This window comes from Zootoca vivipara, chromosome 4 (assembly GCF_963506605.1).
Source record: "Zootoca vivipara chromosome 4, rZooViv1.1, whole genome shotgun sequence".
NCBI classification, from domain to species: Eukaryota; Metazoa; Chordata; class Lepidosauria; order Squamata; family Lacertidae; genus Zootoca; species Zootoca vivipara.
This window is the reverse complement of record NC_083279.1, coordinates 102,148,568-102,172,858: the sequence shown is the minus strand read 5'-3', so window position 1 is coordinate 102,172,858 and position 24,291 is coordinate 102,148,568. Positions and strand designations below refer to the sequence as shown.

Below are 24,291 nucleotides of genomic sequence, written 5' to 3'. Positions count from 1 at the left end.
ACCTGCCCCACGCCAAGCCACAGGAGCCCCTGCCTCACCTCCGTGGCCTCCAGCTTCCCCTCCAGCTGCAGGACCCCAAACTGCAAGGCCTGCTGGTTCTTCAGGATCTCCTTCCGCTCGGCCCGCAGGACCTCCACCAGAAGCTGCTCCTCCAGCGCCTCCTGGCTGAGGCTGAGGTCAATCACGTTCAGGCTCTTGAGAAGCTCATGGTCCACCTCTGCAAAGAGGAGGAGGAGCCAGGCGGGAGGGAGGGAGGGCCCAGCCATCCCAGTCACCCACCTGCCTGCCCCCCTCCACCGATGGCTGGCTACAGGGTGGCTCTTGTCCCCCACACACACTTTGGGGAACCCAAGTAGGTCGCTGCCGTGTTTTGAGAGCACAGTTTCCAATCCCTATGCTGGGGGAGAATCTAGCTTTGCTTCCACCCGCAGCAACTGGAAGTTTCCAAAGCCTCTCACCCTCTGAGGGGGGAGCCGGGCATCGCTGTCAGGGTGAGCAGCGAATGACTGAGCAGCGAGTGACTGAGCCGCCTCCACCCACCTCGTCTTTTAAAGCCATCCAAGTGTGTGGCTGCTTTGGGGAGTGAATTCCACTTGGGGAAGGCACCTCCCTCCCTCCCTTACCTGCAGCCAAAGCCTCCAGAGGCAGCTCTGTGCACAGGTAGAGCCGGAAGGAGGTGGGCACCAGCACCGCGTCCTCCATGGACTCGGAGTGGAGGGCACCTCGGAACGATTCCTTCTGCATCAGCTGCTGGAGGGCTGGGCACCAGGGGACGTTCTTCTCAAAGTCCATCAGCAGCACCGGGATGCCTGTGAGGAGGTGGGAGCCAAGCAGCACATTGGCCTGAGCTCCCGGAGGACGGTGCTGCTGAGAGGGAACTGCACCCTCCCCGGGGGCTGCCAACTGCAGGGACACCCCCTTCCTCCGCTTACCATGGCAGGCTGCGTTGCATAGGTTCTGCTCCAGGTCTGGGTCTGTGAGCGACAGGATCTCCAGGTTGTCTTCTGCGATCTCTTCGGAGCTGCCCTGCTCTACCATATCCGGCACCAGCTCAGAGATGGCAAAGGCCTGAGAATCCTCTGTAAAGAGGGGTTGGGTGAGAAGCTACCCGCAGGCAAGGCCATGGGCCTGACTCCCGCCCACCCACCCTGCACTCCCCACTCACCCTCTTCCAACGCTTTGGATGTCAGCAGCCAGACACAGGCCTGCTTGTCAGGGTCCACCAGCAGAGGCCAGCGATGAGCCTGCGTGTGGGTGCTGGAGAGCAGGATCATGCCAACCAGGCGGCTGCTGGGGTCCTTGGGCTTGTGGACTCGATCCCAGAGACGCTGCTCTGGAGGAGAGCTGAGCAGGGACACCAGTTCCAGGGGCTGTTGCACAGCCAGCAGCACATCGCTGGGGGAGGCTGGGCCAGGGCAGGGCAGCTCCTTCTGCAGGAGCCACCTCACGTCGTCTGGCCCGAGGGGGCCCCAAGCCCCGGCACACACCGCTTGCCACTTCTCCAGCAGCTCCTCCCGCCGCTGCGGAGGGAATGGGCCCAGGTAGGAGAGGCTGGCTGCAGCGAGGAGGGCATCGCCATAGACGGTAGTGCGGTGGGATTCCAGGTTCTAGGAAGGAAAGCAGAGGTGCCAGCGGGCTGAGTCTGGGAGAACAGCACCCTCGGCTCGCAGGGCGTGGAGGGAGGGACAAGGGTGGACATGCAGGCAGCCCCTCTTACCCTTGTGACAGTTGTCCAGTTGGCCATGTGCTCGGCCACAGAGCTCTCGACAGTGGTGGCCTCCTCTTTGGCCTGCAGGGACTGGGTGAGCTGGTGCATCAGCTTCTCCTGGCGCTCCTTCTTCTGCTTCAGCTCCTTGATGCGCAGTTGGGTGGCATCTCTCAGGTACTCCGCGTGCAGGCGCCTGTCGCCCAGCTCCATCTTCTCTGTGTTGATCTGGGCGTCACAGTACTTTAGCCGGGCCATGGTCGGCTGCCAGTCGAGCAGGGCCCAGTGGTACCAGTAGGTGGCCGAGATCCACTGGAAGAGGGCGGCGGCAGCCTGGCTGGCGTTGGAGATGTTGGCCTTAGAGATGTGCTCTTGAGTCACAGCCCGGCCCAGGGCCTCAAAGAGCTCTGTGGGGAGGCTGTCCTTGGGGTAGAAGACAAGGTCCTGGAGGGGGGAGCAGAGGGAATGGGACCCTTGCCTGACTTTTTCACCAAGGAATGGGGTGCATTTCTTTACCTCTCTTCTGCCACAAGAAACACAAGGCTGCTTGTACAGTATTAAAATGCCCCAAGCTAAAACAAACAAACCCACAGTTGCTTACAATGAATATGAGCCAAAGGGGAGCACCTTCTCCAGCAGGTTCCAGAAGCACCCAGGGGGGCTGGGGGGGCCTTCCAGCCTGTCCACATCCCCAGCTCCTGCACATGGCCTCTCCTCTCTCTGACTTCCCTGCCCACTCCAGAGAGGCCCCTAGCAGCCCCGTGCAGAAATGAATTGCATTTGCCATTTCCCCTCCCATTCACCCAGTTTGGAGAGGTCTGTTTGGAGCTCTTCACAATCTCTACTTGTTTTAACAACTCTGAATAGTTTAGTATTGTCTGCAGACTTGGCCACCCCACTGCTGAGCTCTAACTCTGAGTCATTTGTGTGCAAGTTTAAAAGCTCATGTCCCGATCCTGATCCTTGGGGGACTTGACTTTACACATGAATTTGTTCAGAGAACAGACCATCTATTCTAGTCTTACTCTTTGCTTCCTATGATTCAACCAATTCCATAGGCCCAAGAGGACTTCGCCTCTTACTCCTTGACTGCTAAGCTTAATCAGGAGTCTTTGATGAGGGACTATATCAAAAGCTTTTTGAACCTTTAGGTGCACAATGTTGACTGGATGAGCCCCATCTATATACTCTGATTATTTGTTCTGGGCTACACTCTCAGCTCCTGTGGGCTTCTCTGTTCTTGGGTGCAGCCCTCCTTGAAAACCAAACCATAAAGATTAAACTCATCAGAAGAAATAAAGCAAATACCATGCAAGGTCACAGCATTTGAAAAATGAATTACTAACCAGAGATGTGTAAGCATTTACTGTTAACAACCAGCATGTATCAGAAAGCAACAGAAAGAAAAGAAATTGGAGACAAAAATGGTTCAACAGAAATGACTGAACCTAACAGATATATCCAAAATACAGTAAGAATTGTTCTTGATCTCTCTCACTTTCTTGCAGAGGAGGGGGGAGAACTCTGTTGCAACAGAAAAATAAAGATCTGCCTTGCTTTCACTGGATCCTGCCTCCATCCACTCTCCTCCGATTGATCATGACTTGAGGGGACTCAAGAGTCCCTTGGGGAACTGAGGAGCAAAAGGCAAGCCTCACTTTTTCTACAACCCTTGAGGGATAATTTTATATATACTGTACAGTATAATGTTTTCTTCCTGAAGGATATTTTCCATGCTTCGTGAGGACTGCAGTATCTCTGTTATGCTCAATTACTTTCCTGTTCTCTTACTGTGGCTGATGGTTTCTGGTTTTATCCACTGGTAAAGGTAAAGAGATCCCTGACCATTAGGTCCAGTCGTGACCGACTCTGGGGTTGTGCGCTCATCTCGCGTTATTGGCCGAGGGAGCTGGCGTACAGCTTCCAGGTCATGTGGCCAGCATGACAAAGCCGCTTCTGGCGAACCAGAGCAGCGCACGGATACCCTGTTTATCCACTGGTAGTTCCATGCTAATCAAATGCACATTTTCTGTTTCGCTAGCCATGCCTCCCCACCCCCTCCCAGGAGGAAACAGGCTGCTTTTGCTCCTCCCTTTGTCAAGGACTTGGCACAGCTGGAACAGCCTCTTGGTCTTGGCCAGGGTCTCTCTCTTCCCAGGCGGGCCAGCCCCAACAGCACAGGAGCCGCAGGAAGGGCTCTGGGCCTCACCTCAAAGAAGTTGTCCCTGTTGAGGAGCAGCTTTGCATTCTCCCAGCCCGGCTCCTGCTCAAACATCAGGCAGAGGATGTCCGTCACCATGACCACAGTCGCAGGAGGCTGGCGATAGCTGCGCAGCTCCTCAATGTCCTGCTGCCGCAGCATTGCCAGGGCCTCCTTGTAGTCCTTGTTCACCTGAGATGTGGGGGGGCAAAGGCTCCATGTTGGAGGGCTTTCAGGCTGGGCTCTCCTCACCTGCCCCCCTCTGCCACCCTCCAGATGACTGAGCAAGACCTTCCTCCCCCCCATGCCCCCATACCTTCTTCATGGCCAGCTCCCTCCCCTTCTCCAGAGCATCCCGCTCCTTGGTAAGTGCATCAATGCGCGCTTCATACAGCTCACACTCCTTCTCCTGCTGCTTCAGCACCTCCTGCTCCCGCTCCACCTCCCGCTGACTGCAGATCACTTGCTGCGAGGGAAGGAGGATGGGGGGAGTGAAGGGAGGCCATCCTAAGCCCACCAACCCCCTAAACCGCAGCAGGATCGCCAGGACAACTTGCAGGGGCACCCAAAACACCTGGCTGCTGCTTGTCTGCATAAAAGAAGTCTTCAAGAGTGCTTCCACAGATGTGTCATCTGCCCCATCAGCAGCCAGGATGCGACCTTCAGTGCTAGCTGGAACTTCTGGACCAAGCTCACAGGCAACACCTCATTGCAGTAGTCTAGTCTCAAGGTTACCAACATGTGGGCTGCGGTGGCTGGATCATCCAGATATGCTTGTAGCTAGCAGGTCAAAGGCATTCCTAGCCAGTTGCTGGAGCCTCTACTGACAAATGTACCCAGCAGTAGCCCAAGCTTTGCATCTGCTCTTTCAGAGAGAGGGCAGCCCTGCCCAGAACAGGCAACTGATCTGTCTCTTGGGCATGGAAACCTTCCCACAGAGTCTCTGTCTCCCCAAGATTCAAACACCCAACATGCTGTGAGCCAGGTTTGCCTCTATGGTTTGTCCAACTCCACTTTCTATATTTCTAACCCTCCACAATGGAATGGGATAAAAGATGGTTTCCCCTTTCTTCCTGACTCCATTCTGAATATCCAAATCTTATTTACAAGCCTTGCCCTGTTCCCAGCTTCCTTTCAAATCCCTCCTTCCTACAGTTCCTTCTGCTCCAGTAAATTGGTCAGAAGAGGCGGCTGTGATGGAGAAGACTCTCTGGGCAGCCTCTCCTTGTGAATCATCGAATCCTAGAGTTGGAAGAGACCACAAGGGCCATCCAGTCCAACCCCCTGCCAAGCAGGAAACACCATCAAAGCATTCCTGACAGATGGCTGTCAAGCCTCCACTTAAAGACTTCCACCTCTGCACAAAACCCAGCTGGTGGGGAAAGGCAGCCCTAGGCAGACACCTCCTTGCCTTACTCTTGCTCTGCCGTTGGGGCAAAATGGGCTTCCTTCACTTGCATATGGCACCCAGTGAATTCCAGGTGCTTTATAAATGTCAGGCCAGCTGGGAGCTGGGAGAGTTTCAAGCAGGCAGTCAGCAACTGAGCGGAAGACGATTGGCCGGCCTGACTCACCTCCTTGATCTTCACCAGCTTCAGCTGCAGGAAGCGGACGTCCCGTGTGTGCTCCTGCTGCTTCATGCTCACTTCCCCCATCTTGTGCAGGGCCATCTTCATCCTGCAGGTGGGAAAACCACCCCCATGAGGATGCACACAGAGGGGGTCTGGGGCACAGGACTCAGGGGTCCAACACCCACCCAGCTCTGCCAGTTAATCTGGTTGCCTGAAGTCCCTTCATGGGATGCCTAAGACAGATGCGTGCGCCCTCTGAACCAGGAATGCCTACAGAGAATACAACTTGGGGGGGGGGGGCTACTTAAGTTCCTCTCAATGGGTTGGGGATGCTATCCATAGTTCTTGGCTGATTGTCAGAAGGCAACTCTTGCTTCCCTTCAAGGGAACAAAGGTCTTTCAAGTAAACTCAGCTATCCTGTGAATCAAAGTCCTGCAAAATACTAACAGATGGACCTTCTCCATCACCCTACCTGGCCCTTTTTAATTTTTTTAATTTTTTTATTTATGCATTTTTCAATATACATTATATACATTCATATTTACATCCTATCAAATCCTATGTGGACTTCCCAACCTACCTTTCCTTGACAGCCTGTTACACATTCTTATGTTTGTTATATCTCCATTTATTATCTACTCCAGAGGTTTTCAACTTTTGGGGGTCCACAGCTCCCTTGACCAACTACCTTCTATCTGTGGCACCCCTGTGGAGTTCAGGAGCCCAGTTATGCCACCCCTTGCCTCACCCTTTTTGAACACCCTCCCTTGTGGACTCTTCCCTCAGCCTCCTCTCCTTGAGAGTCCAGAGGGGCAGCAGCTGCCACTGCCCCTCTGAGCCATAAGAGAGGTGCTTCTTCACACTGCCCCACAAGGGCCTTAGTGGCCCAACGGAGACAGGCCAAAGCTGAATGTGAGGCCAGCACCTTACCTTGGGAGGCAGCAGCAAACACAAGAACAGCCAGCACAGCACAGCACAGCACAGCACAGAGCCTGCCTGCCTGCCTGCCTGCCCCCCCACTTGTCTGTCCATTCCCAACAACATGGGCTGGTTGGCTGGCTGGGCTCCTTCACCCACTTGCTTGCTTACTCCAAGGAGCCTCAGCTCCTTGCAACCAGCAGCCCCTGACCAACCCCAGGGACACCATCCTCCTGTAGAGCTTATAGCCAGGGCTGCTGCAACAAACAGTCATGCAAGCCTTTGGGAGGCAGAGATGTGAGGGGGCATCAGAGGAGGAACGGAAGGAAAGAGGGGCAGAGGCCAGGGTTGCCTGTGGCACCCCAACCATCATTCAAGGCACCCCGGGTGCTACGGCGCACTGGTTGAAAACCCATGATCTACTCTTTTCTCCTTCTATCCATAACCCTTCCTTTTGTTTGCAGCTGCTCACATATTAATCACTGCTGGTAAATTTATCTTGATATCACATTGTTTTAAATATCCCTCAAATTGCTCACACTCGCTTGTTACTATCTTTCCATCTATATTTCTTATCTTGGCCATTATGCTTGCTAGTTGGATATATTCTATTAGTTTAAGTAGCCATTGGTCCTTGGTCGGGACAGCTTTCCCTTTTAGCTGTGGTTAAATCACTGAGCCTAGGGCTTGCTGATCAGAAGGTCGGCGGTTCGAATCCCTGTGACGGGGTGAGCTCCCGTTGCTCGGTCCCAGCTCCTGCCAACCTAGCAGTTCGAAAGCATATCAAAATGCAAGTAGATAAATAGGAACCGCTACAGCGGGAAGGTAAACGGCGTTTCCATGTGCTGCTCTGGTTTGCCAGAAGCGGCTTTGTCATGCTGGCCACATCACCTGGAAGCTATACGCCGGCTCCCTCGGCCAATAATGCGAGATGAGCGCGCAACCCCAGAGTCGGTCACGACTGGACCTAATGGTCAGGGGTCCCTTTACCTTTACCTTTATTCTTACAGCATATTGATTGTACACTCAATCTGCTGCTACACTCAATATGCCAGAATGTTTGGGAAACTTGTGGCACTCCACAGCCCGAGCCCCAGAACCAAGAAACAAACTCCCCGTATTAGCCAAGAAACGCATTGCTTTCCAGTAGTGACTGAGTAGGGGTGGCGCCCCCATAACAGGACCTCCAAATCCCACCTGCTTGAGCTGCTCCAGTATGACAGTGTCATGCTCCTGGCCCCACCCCAGGCAGCAACATGGCTGCACTCAGGATCCTTACCTGAAGTCCCAGGAAGTGAAAACTGAGTGGAAGAGCCACACTCACCGATCCAGCTGCTTGATATTCTTCTCCTGCAGATTGCTCAACAGCAGTAGGAAGGTGTCAAGGAAATCCAGGAAAGTCTTTGGGCTGATGAGGGGGATGTGGGCAGCCAGGGAAGTGATGTGTGCCATGGTGCACCAATGGATCAGGGAGGCAGCATTGGCCGTGCGCTGCATCACGTCCTTGAGGTCATGCACCGACGTCAGCACTAACAACAGAGAATGGACAGATATGCCCAGGTCAGAGCTTGGGGGGTGGGGTGTGCATCATGGAGACGGAGATTGGGACGCTGCCATCACCAAGACCAAGGAGAGTGGGGAACAAGTGGGCAAGCAAGCAGGGAGGGGGGGATGGTGGCATCTTGGGCACACGGGGGGCACAGGGCTGTTTGCTGTTGCTGGAGGGACAGGAGGGAGTGCCCTTCCTCCCCAACTCCCAGCTGCTGCTTCAGTGGCACCCACCTCGAGGGAGCTTGATTGAAATCTTCTGGTGGTACATGAAGTGCTTGGAGGCCACTGCCACCAAGGACTCGTGGCTCCATGGCTGATAGACCTCCAGGCTGCTGAGCACTTGGGCCAGGGCTGTGGCTGTGATGGGTGGCAGTGCCAAGGAGACAGCACCCCCCAGGAGCAGCACCACGTGCAGGTTGGCACGCACAAACTGGAAGAATCTGCAAGGAAAGCCAGAAGGCGGGACCTGAGCCCTGAGCCAAGTCGTCCCTTGCCAACCCCCTGGGCCAAGGGCCTGCCCCAGCCCCACACCTTTGCAGAATGAGCTCTTCCCGCATGTTGCGCTTGATGTTCTGGTTCTCCTGCAGCATGGCCTGGATGACAGAAATGGTGTCTTCTGTGCTGTAGAGGCCAGGGCACGTGCCCTCAGCCATGAGGGCCAGCAGCAGGTGCAGGTTGGCCAGGCTTATGCCAGGGTGGACCAGCAGCAGCACTCGCTTGCCCATGATGCCTGCCTGCCAACTGGCCAATCGCAGCAAGGCCAGGGCCCCGGCCTCATCCTCTTTGGCATGTATCTCCATGAGCAGCGAGGCGGTGGCACGAGCAGCCAGAGCCACCAGGGTCCTCCGCCCCGTGCAGCGGGCAAAGGAGACAATGGCCCCATGCCGGTCAGAGCCGCTGAAGAGCCGGCTCAGGCGCACTATGTGCTTCAGCCCCTCCGAGCACAGCAGGAAGTTGGGGGGCAGCAGGGGCTTCAGCTGCTTCTCCAGGGTCTTCCAGAGCTTCTCTTGGTAAGGGTTGTGGGTGTTGGGGCTGTAGGAGTCGGGGCCCAGGTCCTTGCTGAAGACGACGTCCCGGATTGCCTCGCCTGGCTGCAGCAGGAGGTGGGAGGGCAGCAGGGGGCCGGTGCTCTCCTTCTTGGGGGAGCCTTGGCGCCTGGCCTTGTGGGGATGGAGCCGGTTGGGGGGTGTCCGCTGCCGGTCACGTGGGGACCGGCCCTGGGAGGTAGGGGTCTGCTTCCTTGCACCTTCCTCTGCGGTTTCCGCCTCTGTGGTCTCGCCCTCTACCTCCAAAGCAGCCGGGCCTTCTCCAGGGTCTGGGCGGTCCAAGGCCAGTGGTGCCGCCTGCTCCACTGGGTCCCAGGGGTCAGGGCAGCCCATCTCACCACTCCAAGGGAAGAGGGGCTTCCCTTCTTCGGACTCCTCCTCCGCTGCACATTCTGCATCAAGGCTGTCGCTGAAGGTCCTGCTGGGCAGCTGGAAGGTGATGCCGGCTCTGCTGGGCAGGTGGGGGTCCTGGTCCCTGGGGGGGCTGGAGGACCAGGTCCTCTGCGCAATCCGTATGACATTGTGCTTGGCACAGAAGACGGTTATGGCGACATCCATCAGCATCTGCTCGCAGCGCTCCCGCTGCCGTTTCCCCTGCAGTGGGTCACAGAACACGCACAGGCACTCGTGCATCCAGAGGCGGACGACCAGTCGGGTGCTGAGAAGCGCAGTATAGCCCGCCCCCATGTTCATCTTGGTCAACCCCGAGGCGCGCCGGCTGGACGCCACCTTGAAGCTCTGTTCCTCCAGGGGGCTGCTGAGGTGGATGCCTGGCCGGGGCCGTAGCAGGAAGAGGCCCTTGAAGACCTTCTGGATGTCGTGCAGCGAGAAGTGGAAGAGGCAGCAGGCGGGAGAGGGCGGGAACAAGCTCTTGGCTGTCTCGTAGGCATTGACGGTGGCCCTGACCAGTGCAAAGGCCAAGTCGTTTTGCCGGGTCAGCAGGGGGAACTTCTCCAGCCAGCACAGAACAGGGTCCACATATAGGCCCAGCAGGGATTCTCGTGTCATGAGCGGCAACACCACCGTGCTGAAGAGCCTGCCAAAGCGAGGGCAGAGGGGCAGGGCACCTGTCATGGGCACGGAGAGCGTGCCAAAGCAGTTGAAGCCGGTGGCTGGGCAGTGCTGCACCTCCAGGGTCTCTCCGTGGTAGAACTGCTGGTAGCTCAGAGCCTGGCGCAGGGACTCCACCACAGGACTTGAGCCCCGGGCTGAATCTGGACAGGAGGAGGAGGAGGAGGACCATAAGAGCTATGGCAAAACCCCTCGCAGCCTCCCCACGGTGCAGGGAGAGGGTGTTCTCCTCCCCAGCCCCCTTGGCTCACCCACAAAGGCCAGGTGCAGGTCCTCCACCAGGAAGAGGCAGCGTCCCTTGGCGGCTGCCCCCCGCACAGGCTTGACCTTGTCTCGCGCCAGGCTGAGGAAGCGCTTGTGCAGCAGGTGGCGCAGGTGGGCTGGCCTAAGGGCAGGGGTGAGGCAGACCCGGTGGTAGCTGTGGTTTGGTTGCACCAGCATCTCGGCAAAGGAGGACTTCCCGCAGCCCGGCTCCCCAACCAGCAGGACTGGGCGCTCGGTGCTCAGGAGCAGGTCCACCACAAAGAGCGCCCGCTCATGCTGAGGAGGGGAGGAAGGCAAGTCAGAACACACATGGGCTCCCCAGCCAGAGATCACCCCCTCAAGGGGCTGGCCCTACCTGAGGCTGCAGGACAGAGAAGGTGACTGGAAGGACATTGACACGGTTGGATAGGTAGCACCCATTAAAGGAGTCCAGGGTGCCATCCACCACCAGGGGGTAGAGGTCGAAGGCGGAAGGCCCAGTGGGGAGCTTGATGGAGAGCTGGCTCCTGTGCAGGGCCTGGCGGGCAAAGTGCTCAAAGAGAGGCCAGTGCCTGGAGGAAGACAAAGGGCAGGGGAAGGACTCTTTGAAGCCCCCAAGACCAAAATGTTGCTCCACCCACTGGCCTGGCTCACACCCTGCCTGTTGTTCAGCATCACCAATATAACAGAACCATATAACAGAATGTCTTTCCATACACTTATGGCATTTCCAAAGGCAGCTCCTTCCCTGGCTCTCCCCTGCCCCCCGCCCCGGCCATGATAAACATCTCCCTCCTTAGGTCCCCCCCCCACCTTGTGAGACAAAGAGTCCAGCGTACCTGGGGTGTAGGTGGCCTCCGAAGCCCCAGATGTAGGCAAACACAAAGATGCTCTGCATTAGCAAGTGGTGGTGGGCAGGGACGGTGTCGTCCAGGCTGCGGGACAAGGAGGCAGTGTGGCTGTCCAAGGCGGCGCCCTTGGCGTCTGTGGGAAAAGGCACTCCATGCTCAAGAGAGCCAGGGCAAGGAGCCTCTCCCCCACTAAACCCACAAAGGGCAGAGGGATGCAGCCCAGGAGCAGGCCTGCCAGGAAGAGGCTCCTTCCCCCCCACCCTGTGGTCTCAACATGCCCCCAGGTGCTCCCTCTGCCCGCCCCCCCCCCCGGGGGTCACTTACCTGTCGGCTCCTGAGCAGGAGCCTCCTCCTGCTTGACCCGGTGCTTGACCCGGTCCCGGCGCAAGTGTTGCTCCAGCAGGGCATGGAGGAGCCTCATGAAGGTGGTTGTCTCCTGGACGCCCTGGGCCACCGGGTCCTGGGGGTGGGTGTGGGGGAGCAGCACCGAGCAGCAGTGCTCCCGCAGGAAGGCCAGCGTGGAGGGGAAGAGCTCCTCGGCCAGGCTGCGCAGCATGGCCAGGCTCTCCTGGGTCAGGCTGTACGTGCGGTACACAGGGGCCAGGCCCGAGGCCAGCAGTCCCCGCCACAGGCTGGCCCCCCCGCAGTACAGCAGGGAGTAGTGGGTGCAGACGGAGGGGGGCACGTTGGAGGTGTTGGGCATCTCAAAGAGGAACTTGACATTCTCGGGGATCTTCAGCTTCTGCCCATTAGGCAGGCTGAGGGAAGGCCTGGCACTGAACAGGGAGGAGATGGGCTCCAGCCACTCTGCGCAGGCTGCCCCATCCAGGACCAGCCACTGCTGGGAGCTCCCCTCGCCAGTCCTGCGTGCCAGGGCGGAGGTGGCTGCTCTCTGCAGAACCCGGGAGAGGACCCCATCCTGCCATATGCTGCCCTCCAGGCTCCCCACAAACTCAGCCACACTCAGGCAGTTTGGCCACAGGCAGACGGTGCTGGTTGGCTGGAAGAGGCTGCTGGGGCTGGCCTCGGCCGTGTGGGCCCCTGGGGCAGCATCGCTGGCTGCCAGCCGGCTCAGGGCCTTGGCCAGGGTGCGCCACATGGTGGTCTTGCCGCCCCCCGCAGGCCCCAGCAGAAGGACCCCCGGGGCCCTCTGCAGGGCCTGGAAGAGCTGGCCAGCTAGGTTCAGGAGCTCCTGCTCGGGGTGGAGCTTGTCCTCGTGCAGCTGGGCCACCAAGGCACTCTGGAGGCGGTAGGGCATCCGCAACTCAAAAGCCTGCAGGGGGGCTCCGGGAAATACCTCGCGCAGCAGGTCCCGTGTGTTCTGGAGTCGGGGGCACCCAGGGCCGCTGAGCAGCGAGGAGAGGCTCAGCGCTTTGACCATGGCCGGCTGTTCCTCCAGGCCCTGGAAGAATGCAGTCCTGCCGGAAGGCCGGGACTTGAGCATCAGGGAGTCCTGCCCAGCCGGAGGGCTGAACAGGATGCTGACCGCCACCCGGACCACCTCCCGGACGAGGCTGCAGCGGCCCAGGTGGGGTTTGGGGTTCAGCTCCCCCTCTAGGCGCAGAAAGTGGTTCAGCTTCTCTGCGAGACAGGTAGCCTCCCGGAAGCCAGCGGCCAGCAGGGCAACCTCTGCCAGCTGGGTGAGGTCAGGGGGCAACATGGCCAGGGGGCGCATGGCCAGGCACAGGGGCTCTGGGAGGCGCTCCAGGGTGATGACGCAGCCATAGGTCTCCCGCACCCGCAGCAGCCGCCCCCCAAAGAGGATGTTGCCCAGGACCCGGGGCTGGTAGGGCTCGGCCTCATCGGTGCCCAGCTCCAGCACTGGGATGGCCGGCTGCAGCTCACCCTCCGAGCTCCCAGAGCTAGAATGGGAGCTCTGGCTAGAATGGGGGGAGCCAGCCGAGGACACCCCGGCAGTGGCTCCACGGCCCCCTTGCAGGCTCAGGCACATCCGCTGCAGGTCCACCAAGCGCTGGCTGAAGGCGGAGAGAACCGCTGTCTCCAACCGCTCAGCCGCCTCCAGAAGCAGCAGAGCCCCAGCATGCACCGCCCCACAAAGGTAGCGCGAGAGGCAGCCCACAGACATCTGCAGGGTGCAATGCAGGGTGACCAGCTGGCGACCTAGAGCCTCAGCCAGGCCCTGCACCGTGTGAGACTTGCCCACGTCCGGGTGGCCCAGCAGGCCTCCGCAGCGGAAGTCGTCCAGCGCCAAGAGCAGCCCCAGGAAGGTCTTGTCCAGCGAGGGGCTCCCCAGGAGGTGCAGGCAAGGCCCCAGGTACTCGTAGTCATAGCGAAAGCGGCGGTCCAGGGCTTCTGCCCAGCAGCCAGGGGGGCTGCTCACCCAGGGGCTGCCAGGGGGGAGCCCCGCCACATGGCCGCACTCGGGACTCAGGGCCACGTGGTACTTGAGGAGCCGGGCCCACTCAAAGGCTTGCGGGGAGCTCACCTGGCACTTGAGCAGCTGGGCAAAGGTGTCTCGCTGCTGGACCGTCAGGGTGAGCAGCACCTCCAGCAGCGGACCCAGCTGCTCACTGCCGGGCCTGCCGGGCTGCAGGTTGCGGAAGTTGCGGACGTAGTGGGCCAGGGCTTCCAGCTTCAGCTTGAGCTTGAGCTCCAGCTCTGGCTGGCAGGATTGTTTGGAGAGGGCCTCCTCCAGGGTGGCACGCCACAGGGCCTCCTCCGCTAGCACCACACATTGGTTGGGGAAGTTGCGACCCAGCGTGGCCCAGCCTTCCACCAACATGTGGAGGGGCAGATCGGTGGGGCCAGGGCGATGCTTGAAGGCCACATCCAGCTGCGGGCGCAGCGCCAGGCGCTGGGCCACACACTGCTGCATCTGCTGAAAGACCGTCTCTTTCATGCGCTGCTCCAGGGCGCAGAGCCACTGGGTGGCCTTCCGGCTGAGGCAAACTATGCTGCACAGCTCCAGCCGCTCCCCCTGGTCCCCAATCAGGCCCGTGACCTGCACCACCGGCAGCTCGGCTGACAAGGTGCCACGGTTGTGGGTAGCAGAGGGCACGATGAGCGCCAGCTGGCGCACTCCGGGGAAACAGCGCTGGGCCCAGGCTGAGGCCTCTGCTGGCTCAGAGGCTGTGGCCAGCAGGCTGATCAGCTCCTCGTTGCTGAGGAAGAAGAGGCGGGGGAAGCCCATGCGTGTGCCCTCCAGCACGTAGTCCAAGGCCCGGATGATGGTCTGCAGGTCTCTGGAGCCGTCCACAAAGGCTTCTTGCAAGGCACCCCCGACAAAGCGGCTCTCGCGGCAGGAGCCATAGGGGGGCTTCACACTGGACAGCACCAGCGGGTCGTTGCAGGTCACCTGTATGAACTCTCGGAAGTGGGTGTCTACCCGCTGGAAGCGCAACTCCTGCATGGAAGGGCAAGGGGGGAAGAATGGGCTGCAGCAAGGTGCAAGGACACCCGAAGGGAAGAAGGCAACCAAGAGAGGTTTGTGGGCTAAAAGAGGGCCGCCTGCAACTCACCAGCTCAGAGCTGGGGAGACTGATGTCCATCTCGTAGAGAACAATGTTCAAGAAGACCCATTTCTGCTGGAAATTGACCCAGGCCTCGAGGAGGGATTCTGAGGTGCAAAGTGGAGATGAGGAAAGGGGAGACTCTTTGCTGCAAAGCACCACCTCCCTCCTGGCCAAGCTGGCCCAGAGCTATGGCTCCCTCCCACCCCCAAAAAGAGGGCTGCAGCAGAACTGCCCTTCCCCAGCTCCTCACCAAAGGAACGCAGGAGGGACGCCCAGCTCTCAGCCTCCAGCAGGATGTCGGAGGAGAACGGGGAGAGGATGATGTTCTGGAGAGTCAAGAGGCTGTGCTCCACCATCGCCTTCAGCTCTGCAGTATCTGAGGCCGAGACCAGAGGATGAGGGCTGGGCAGGGAGAGGAGGCAGAGCCCACCTTTGCCCATGCCACACAGGCGTGAGGAGCCACCTTCAGAGGACTCTCTCTGCTCAGGTCACAGCTCAGTTCCACCTCCCCAAGTGAGGAGCCCTTCCCTTTGCACTCTGGGGCTTCACCTGACAAAATGTAAGTGCCGCTGTCCTTAGAGATATATTCCAGCTTGGGTTGGCGGTGCCGTGCAGCAGCTGGCCGGCGAAAGCGCTCAGGCTGTGGCTCCTTGTGGGGAACGTTGAGGATGAAATTGACGAGGCGGAACTGCTTCTCGGCCCAGGACCTCTCCAGGCGGAAAAGGGTATCCCTGGCGTAATGGCGGCTCTTCTCCAAAGCATAGACCTGGGGATCAAGGAAGGTCACAGCCCCCCAGGAGGAAGGGGTGGGGTGGTGCCAGGCTGGGCCCTGGCCTTCTCCTGCTCTTCCTGCCCTTCACACAGGCACAAGGAGCCTCCTTTTCTCCAGGGGCCCCGGCTTCTGCTAATCTGCCATGCCAAGCTACTCACCCTGAAAATGGAGTCACTGTGCTCCAGGAGCGGGTAGGAAAGGAGCTGCCCCAGTGTGAACTGCATGTTGAGGGGGCACTTGACGCCCATCGCTGAGAGAGAGAGAGAGAGAGAGACAGACAGACAGACAGACAGAGAGGGCAACTGAGGAGATGGGCTGTCTCCGAGTCCTCAGAGGAGGCTTCTTCCCCGCCTGCTCACTTCTTGACCCCCACTGCTCCCACCATGGAAAGAGAGGAGGAGGAAGCACTTTGACCCATGGGCGTACCCAGGATCAAAGCTAGGGGGGGCACACCAGCCACGCCCCCATGTATGCAAATGAGGTGCCACAGAGCATTGTGGGGCAGCACTTTCTGTGCTGTGCTCGCTGTGACTTGAAGGAGTGTGGGCTGAAGTTAGCCCAGGTCCAGGTCCAGGTTTCCTTCAACGGAGGCAGCTTTGCTGCTGCTGCCGCTGCCATTTCCCTTCAGCCAAGCAGGCTGAGGCGGAGCACAGCAGGCAGCGTCCCTGCCTGTCCTCTCCAGCTGCCCTGCTTCTAGGGGGGCAGCTGCCCTCCCTGCCCCATGCTGGGTACGCCCATGCTTTGACCTCCAGGGCAGGGGCCAAGGTGCTTCCTGCCTCATGTCTAGCGCCAGAGTCTCACCAGCAAATATCTCTTTCCAGCAGCTGAGCTTGAGAAAGTGGCTGCCCAGTTTCAGGAGGATAGGGAGGTACTTCTGCAAATTGGCAATGGCACGCAGGCAGGCTTGCAGCACCTGGTTTGGGCTGGGCAGGCAGTGCTCCAGGCTGATCACCTCCTTTTGCCACTCTTCGGTCTTCTCCACGGCCAAAGCGGTGTTGAACTGGGGGGGGGGGGCGGAAGAGAGGAGAGGAGGCTTACTTGGGCAGCCTCACAGAGGTTGCCTGCTGGGGGAGAGGGAGGGACTGAGGTTTGGGACCCCAAAAGTGGGTCTCATTGGGCAGGGAGAGGCCAGCCTAGCCCCCTCTGTTTCCTTACCTTGACAAATGCCAGACACTTCCACTCAGTAATCTGCTCAGTGATGATGCGGAAAAGCTGCCAGATGCGAGTGTGGATCTCGATGACCCCCTGCTTCCCAGTGATGAATGTGACGTCCATGCAATCCCCTGAGGGGGCAGCAAAAGACGGCAGCGGGGTTCACGCCCAGCTCAGAAGAAGAGAGCTCCCTCCTTGCAAGGCAAGGACACCCTGCAGCTCACCTGTCAGGATCCGCTGGGAACGGCAGAGGTCAGTGATGCGCACCACCGTGGCCTGGAAGGACTGGCCGAGAGTGCGCAGCTCCTCTTCCATGGCCCGGGGGTTCTGGGAGGGGTCCTGGAAATGCCCCAATGTCACAACCGTCAGCAGTTCCTGCAGCTCCAGGGTCGCTTTCCGGAGGGAGCTACTGAGCTCAGCGATGATGCTGAGGCGCCGTGAGAAAATGAAGTCCGAGACCTCCCGCTGCTGGTACACAAAGGCATCCCAGGTGTCCAGGAGCTGCAAGAGCCAAGGCTGAGGGTCACCTCATCCGAGAAGAACCCGCAAAGCCCAAAGGGCTGCTCTCCATCTCGAGCACATACCAAGCCTGCCCCATGCTTATCTCTGGACACAAACGCTATAGGGAGGAAAAGGTGCGCTGGAGGTGGTCTGCCCAACATCAAACAAATGCAACATGCTAGAAATTCCCAGAGGGACCCCCTTTTCCACAGGGCCATTGTGTGTGGGGGGGGGATACTGGGTGCCCATAGTTCTTTAGTGCAGGGGGCATGCTATCATCCTCCCGTCCCAAATATGCCAAGTGGTCTTGAGATGGATACTTAAATCAGTGAGACATAGAATCCTAGAGTTGGAAGAGACCACAAGGGCCATCCAGTCTAACCCCCTGCCAAGCAGGAAACGCCATCAAAGCATTCCTGACAGACGGCATTAGCTACCCCTTCGAGTTTGGTGTCATCTGCAAATTGGATGAGCATCCTCTCAATTCCTTCATCCAAGTCATTGATAAAGACATTGAACAACAATGGGCCCAGGACAGAACCCTGCAGCCCCCCCCCCCCCCGGTCACTTTTTCCCAGGATGAGGAGGCACCATTAAGGAGCCTGGACTTTGAAGTCATCTTATCTAACTTGTTATTTGTATTATATTTACTGTTTTTAATTAGGTTTTGTAATTTTGGATTATGTGGAATGCTTTATCTGAGTGGATGTAGTAACCAAGTAATTTCGTTGTTCCCGCAAGGGGACAATGACAATAAAGATATCTTATCTTATCTTATCCTATTCTTTGGGTTTGGTGAGTCAACCAGCTACAAATCCCCCCAAAAGTTACCTCGTTCAACCTTCATTTTACCAGGTTCCTTGCAAGAATATCATTGAAACGTGAAGGATGCCCAAGATCAGGTGATGCTACTCCTGACGCAGCGTCAGCCTCCAGCTTGGCACATCATTTTGCCCCACCAATGTTTTCTTTTCCACTCACCGCCAAAATCCTTCCCTATTGACCCTGCAACTGGGTCTCTCACCGAGTTTTCCAGGCTCTCTTCGCTGGGCGTAAGAGGGCGGAAGCATTGCTGGATGACCTCATTGAGGGCCCGCACGTAGTCAACATATTCCTGCAGCTCTGCCATCTGGCCCTGGTACTGCTCCAGCTGTGCAGGAAGAAGCACAAGTCAAGCAGGGGGGTTGCTGCTGCCCCAGAGAGCCCCAGGCGGGCATCCCCAGCCCTCAAGCCCTGGCTGTACCACGCAGCACTTGGGGTCCATCCCAACCCTCGGCCCTGTCCTCTGCAGATGTGATTAGAATGCCCAGGCTCCTTGCACAACATTGGTTCTCCAGGCAGGAGCACGCAGAACCTGGAATCCATAGCTGGCGGCAGAAACATGGGAGGGTGGAAACAGAGAGGCGGAAACAAGACGCAAATCTCTGCTTCCTGGCCATCACCCCTGGATCCCTCCTCATATATTGGACAGGGCTCCCTGGCAACTCAGGCTACTAAGGGGGGCCCAACCTTGAAGCCACCCATAGAAGAACCCGAGCCCCCTCCTTTCTCCAGCCAGACCTCCCACAAGCAGCCTCCTTCTTGCAGCAAAAGCTTCCTGGAAAGATACAAGAGCTACTGGACTTTCCCCGTTAGTCCCACCCCAGGCTCACAGGAGCAGTCTCAAGGCTTCAGAGGCTCTGAGCACGGAATTCTCTTGAATTGTGAAATATGCTCAGAAACATACTGGGAGCCAGAAAAGATCCTTTAGGACCGTTTAATAATAAAGTTGGAAGAGAGCACAAGAGCCATCCAGTCCAACCCCCTGCCAAGCAGAAAATACCATCAAAGCATTCCTGACAGATGGCTGTCAAGCCTCCGCTTAAAGACCTCCCAAGAAGGAGACTCCACCAAACTCCTTGGCAGCAAATTCCACTGTCAAACAGCTCTTACTGTCAGGAAGTTCTTCCTAATGTTTAGGTGGAATCTTCTTTCTTGTAGCTTGAAACTATGTCCACTTCTGTGGAGCAGCAGAAAACAATCTTTCACCCTCTTCTATATGACATCCTTTCATATATTTGAACATGGCTATCATATCACCCCTTAACCTTCTCTTCTCCAAGCTAAACATACCCAGCTCCCTAAGCCGTTCCTCATAAGGCATCGTTTCCAGGCCTTTGACCATTTTGGTTGCCCTCTTCTGGACATGTTCCAGCTTGTCAGTATCCTTCTTGAACTGTGGTGCCCAGAACTGGACACAGTACTCCAGGTGAGGTCTGACCAGAGCACAATACAGAGGTACTATTACTTCCCTTGATCTAGATGCTATACTCCTACTGATGCAGCCCAGAATTGCATTGGCTTTTTTAGCTGCTGCATCACACTGCTGACTCGTGTCAAGTTTGTGGTCTACCAAGACTCCTAGATCCTTTTCACATGTACTGCTCTCAAGCCAGGTGTCACCCATCCTGTATTTGTGCCTTTCATTTTTTTTTGCCCAAGTGTAGTACTTTACATTTCTCCCTGTTAAAATTCATCTTGTTTGCTTTGGCCCAGTTCTCTAATCTGTTACGGTCATTTTGAAGTGTGACCCTGTCTTCTAAAATGTCTGATCCTCTTGTTGCTTCTCCCACTTTCTGGACAGTGAAGTTGTCTGCAAGGGCAGTGAGGAATCTGTTTGACCTTATGCTCTTGGCTGAGTTTGACATCCAACAAATATCAGGATAGTTCAAATCCCCCATTATTTCTATCTCACTTCCTTTTGAATGCATGGTCATCTGTTCCAGGAAGGCTTCATCTGTGTCCTCAGTTTGGCTTGGGGATCTATAGTAAACTCCCACAATGAGATCACTGTTATTTTTCTCTCCCTTAATTTTGACCCAGATACTCTCAATATGGCTTTGAAGTTTTAAATCCTGGATCTCTTCACAGGTATACACATCTCTGATATATAATGCCACCCCTCCTCCTTTCCTGTTTGGTCTATTTCTCTGAAATAGATTGTATCCCTCTATTACTACATTCCAATCATGAGACTCATCCCACCAGGTTTCAGTGATGCCTATTATGTCGTACGGTATTTAGTTTGCTGTACCAAGAGCTCAAGTTCATCTTGTTTATTTCCCATGCTCTGTGCATTAGTATACAGACACTGAAGACCATTAATCATTCCCCCATGTCTCTTATTTAAGGATTTTTTCCTCCCACCACCAAGCCTGCATGCTGTTTGCTCCATTTGGTCCTTGACATTCGGATGATCATCTTCAGCACTTGGTAGACTCCTACCTTCAGGACCACTGTCTCCCTCCCCCACATAAGTCAGTTTAAAGCCCTCTTGATGAGGTTTTTGAGTTTCATGGCAAAAACATTCCTCCCAACCCTTGTGAGGTGCAGCCCATCACTTGCCAGAAGTCCATCTTCAATAAACTGCAGACTGTGATCTAAGAATCCAAACCGTTCCTTCTTGCACCATTTGCGAAGCCAGTTGTTCACTTCCCCTATTTTTCCCTCTCTCCCGTCGTTCAACTGGGAGGACAGATGAGATGACAATTTGTGCATTTAATTGCTTCAACTTCCTGCCCAGAGCCTCCTAATCACTTTTGATCTTCTGGAGGCTATGGCTTGCAGTGTCATTGGTTCCCACATGCACCAAAAGGAAGGGGTACTTGTCGGTGGGTTTTATGATTCCTTCCAGCCGTTCTGTTACATCTTGGATCTTGACCCCAGGGAGACAGCACACCTCTCGAGACATCTTGTCAGGCCCACAGATCACTGCTTCTGTACCCCTCAGTAGGGAATCCCCTATCACCACTACACGCCTCTTCATAGGCTTGGTCGGGATTCTTCCATGTGCTGTCCCTTCCAAGGTTACCTGCATATTCCTGGAGGACTGACTTTGCTGCCCGTCTTCATATTCCTGATCAACTGTGATGAGGGAGAGATCTTCAAATGGAGTCTGTTCCTCGTCTTCCATGTTAAGGGAGAGCACTTCAAATTGATTGTGTAGTTCTAAACCCTCAGAGCGATCCCTGGGCCTTCTACTTCTATGAGTCACGTTCCTCCATACATCTGGCTCCTGTGTTGGGGAACTGACCTCCTCCTCAGGGAGATCCCCTGTCTCCTCCTCCTTGGTGCAGACAGTGCGCTCTGCTGCATCCAAGAAAAGCTCCAGCTCTTTAATTCCCTGGAGCGTAGATACACGGGCCTGAAGCTGCTGGACCTTGTCTTCTAGTAGGTCAACTAACTTGCAATTGCTGCAGGTGTAGCTGCCTACACACAACCTGGAGATGTGCAGGAAAGGTATAACATGGAAACAGTGAATCTGCACCTTAACTGAAGGCGGGAGCTGAAGATTCCCAGATGGCCATGGATACTAGCCAAGGCAAGGGCCTTTCTGCCTCCCTGCCTGCAAGGTGGGGAGGGGGAGCAATCCTACCTTCTGGGAGCACTTGGCAATGGTGAATATGTCGGTGCCAACATTCATGTAGAGTTGCAGAACACTGGACAGCTCGGCAATTAGCTTCTCACTCCGCTGTGCAGTCTCGCTCAGCAGCAAGGACAGGATGTCCTCGTTGATGGAGGCCAGGAGAGGCACTGCAAGAACAGAGCAGGCTGGGAAATGGCCCCCCAGTAGAGCAGGCCTGGTCCCTTGCTCCCACCCCTCCCCAGCACGTACAGAGGTCCTGATGAATGCCGCTGCAGTCCACTAAGAGAAGGAGGTTGTGTGTGATGACCACATGTGGCACCTGCTGGACCTGGGCCACCCACGTGCGCAGCTTGAGGATGTGGTTCACGTACTCCTCGGCCGGCCAGCTCTTCATGCTTTCCAGCTGGCTACGGCTCCAGTTGTGCACAAAGTTGTAGATCTCGCCCAGCCAGGTGTACTCTCGGCACAACAGCTCTGTCTCGGTTAGGGCCATCTGTGGGTGGGGAAAGGGGGCAGCACTCAGCTGAGGCCTTTGCCATGCTGGACCCGGCCCCAGCCCTCTGACCCACGAGTCAGGGCTGCCAGAAAGCTCTCACCACTTCCCCATGAGATGTCAGGGCCTGCCTCTCCCCAGACCCCAGGATTCAGGAAGAAGCCAACATGCTCCCACCTCCCGGGAGTTCTGGTCACGGAGTGCAAAAAAAGATAAATGTTTTGGGTCTTTATGATTTTAGCAATAATGTGTCTCAAAATTGTATTTTTTAAAGCATTCCTTATTGTCGGCTTGCCTGTGGAAGCACTCCGTGGAGCACACTGGCCCTTTGGGGATTTCGAACTTGTTGGACTCCATGTCCTGTTTGAGAGGGTTACCTCTTGGGGGAACCTTTCCTTGTCCTTCCTATAGAGTGTGTATGTAGAGACAAGGGTGCCCCCCTGGTTCTCTCTTCTAAGACCAAGCCCTCCATGTTTTCTCCTGCTCTGGACGAATGGATTGAAGTGACAAGAAAGAGGATTCCAAGTAAACATCAGAAAGAACTTCCTGACAGTGAGAGCTGTTTGACAGAGGAACAAGCTCCCTCGGGAGGTTGCAGGCTCTCCTCCTTTGGAGGTTTTTTTTAGCAGAGGTTGGATGGCCGTCTGCCATGGATGCTTTAATTGAGATTCCTGCATGGCAGGGGGTTGGACTGGATGACCCTCAGGGTCCCTTCCCTCTCTACAATTCTATTGCAATTGTGGTGTTTCTCTCTTCCCCCAAGTAGTTTTTGTACTCTCTGAGTTGCTATCCTGCATTGGTTGGATAATGGTCCTCTGTATGTCCCAGATCCTTCTCTACCAGCAAAGCAAATGGGCAGGACGGAATCGGCATGGAATCTGAGGCAAAAGAACTGAGTGCAACGTGGAAAGAGGCAGCTCTGGAGCAACAGGGCCTGCCCTTGTCCCTTTGCTATACTATTGCCAATGAGGTCCTGCTCAGCTCACCAAAGATTGGGCCCCAGGCTGGTCCAAATTCACTGGTGCTGGGTAAGTTCCTGGACAAAGCGATCGAAGCCCCTGCCCCAAACCCTGGCTGCAACAGCTCCCTATGCTAGCCAGGCAGAACCACAGCGGGGGGCTGTCAAGCCTGGAACCAGCCCCAGCTCAGCCCCCACTTCCTGACAGTAAGAGCTGTTTGGCAGTGGAATTTGCTGCCAAGGAGTGTGGTGGAGTCTCCTTCTTTGGAGGTCTTTAAGCAGAGGCTTGACAGCCATCTGTCAGGAATGCTTTGATGGTGTTTCCTGCTTGGCAGGGGGTTGGACTGGATGGCCCTTGTGGTCTCTTCCAACTCTAGGATTCTATGATTCTATGATTCCAGCGGGCACTCACCGTGAGCATGGCACGCAGCTTCTCCGTGGCCTCCTGGATGATGCGGTCTGACCTCAGGTCCTTCTCCAATTGCTCCCGTGACAGCAAGGGGTACATGCCCTTCAGCCGGTGGCCAATGACCTCCAGGCCACCATACACCTTCACGTCCATCTGATATACCAGCTGGGGCTTCTCCCCGCAGAGCTCGGCTGTCGACAGCCGCTTGGGCTGCAGGAGGGGCTCCAGGGAGCCCTGCTGGGGAATGGGGCCCCCACTGCTCACATCTGCAGCTGCAGGGGAGGAGAGCAAGTGGAAAAGAAGGTGACCCACCCCTCAAATCTGTAGTTCCACAAGATGGCAAATGCACCACAAAAGCAGAGCACATACAACAAGGCAAGCTCAAGGTTCACACCCACACCATACATTGAAAGCACTCTTAGATCCCTTTCAGTCATAGAATCATAGAGTTGGAAGAGACCACAAGGGCCATCCAGTCCAACCCCCTGCCAAGCAGGAAACACCATCAAAGCATTCTTGACATATGCCTGTCAAGCCTCTGCTTAAAGACCTCCAGAGAAGGAGACTCCACCACACTCCTTGGCAGCAAATTCCACTGCCGAACAGCTCTTACTGTCAGGAAGTTCTTCCTAATGTTTAGGTGGAATCTTCTTTCTTGAAGTTTGAATCCATTGCTCCGTGTCCGCTTCTCTGGAGCAGCAGAAAACAACCTTTCTCCCTCCTCCATATGACATCCTTTCATATATTTGAACATGGCTATCATATCACCCCTTGACCTTCTCTTCTCGTGGCTTTTCTTCCAGGAATACTGGGAACTGTACTTCCCTAAGCATGCTGGGACCTCTCACAGAGCTAGTTCCCAAGACCCTTCATCAATTACAGTTCCCAGGATTCATAGGGTGGGGGGAAGTGGTGTAAGGGGGCTTTCAAGGCATGGTGTGGATGTGGATGGAGCAAGGAGCTGGCCTAGG

General features: G+C 56.4%; 1 protein-coding gene across 1 annotated transcript in view; it reads right to left on the bottom strand.

Moving 5' to 3' along the window:
- Positions 1 to 24,291, bottom strand: part of DNHD1 (dynein heavy chain domain 1) — a 36,839-nt gene that overhangs the window by 4,160 nt on the left and 8,388 nt on the right. Inside the window, exons 10-35 of the mRNA XM_060274026.1 lie at positions 23,324 to 23,592; positions 21,710 to 21,953; positions 21,470 to 21,627; positions 18,080 to 18,205; positions 16,779 to 17,055; positions 16,558 to 16,685; positions 16,204 to 16,402; positions 15,561 to 15,652; positions 15,180 to 15,396; positions 14,881 to 15,006; positions 14,637 to 14,734; positions 11,519 to 14,521; positions 11,146 to 11,336; positions 10,683 to 10,878; positions 10,315 to 10,603; positions 8,478 to 10,206; positions 8,178 to 8,386; positions 7,720 to 7,924; positions 5,480 to 5,582; positions 4,222 to 4,371; positions 3,915 to 4,097; positions 1,718 to 2,149; positions 1,166 to 1,607; positions 933 to 1,079; positions 624 to 809; positions 39 to 217 (exon numbers count right to left, since the gene is read on the bottom strand). Of these exons, the coding sequence (XP_060130009.1) occupies positions 39 to 217; positions 624 to 809; positions 933 to 1,079; positions 1,166 to 1,607; positions 1,718 to 2,149; positions 3,915 to 4,097; positions 4,222 to 4,371; positions 5,480 to 5,582; positions 7,720 to 7,924; positions 8,178 to 8,386; positions 8,478 to 10,206; positions 10,315 to 10,603; positions 10,683 to 10,878; positions 11,146 to 11,336; positions 11,519 to 14,521; positions 14,637 to 14,734; positions 14,881 to 15,006; positions 15,180 to 15,396; positions 15,561 to 15,652; positions 16,204 to 16,402; positions 16,558 to 16,685; positions 16,779 to 17,055; positions 18,080 to 18,205; positions 21,470 to 21,627; positions 21,710 to 21,953; positions 23,324 to 23,592 (9,578 nt within the window). The remainder of the gene's footprint in view (positions 1 to 38; positions 218 to 623; positions 810 to 932; positions 1,080 to 1,165; positions 1,608 to 1,717; positions 2,150 to 3,914; positions 4,098 to 4,221; positions 4,372 to 5,479; positions 5,583 to 7,719; positions 7,925 to 8,177; positions 8,387 to 8,477; positions 10,207 to 10,314; positions 10,604 to 10,682; positions 10,879 to 11,145; positions 11,337 to 11,518; positions 14,522 to 14,636; positions 14,735 to 14,880; positions 15,007 to 15,179; positions 15,397 to 15,560; positions 15,653 to 16,203; positions 16,403 to 16,557; positions 16,686 to 16,778; positions 17,056 to 18,079; positions 18,206 to 21,469; positions 21,628 to 21,709; positions 21,954 to 23,323; positions 23,593 to 24,291) is intronic.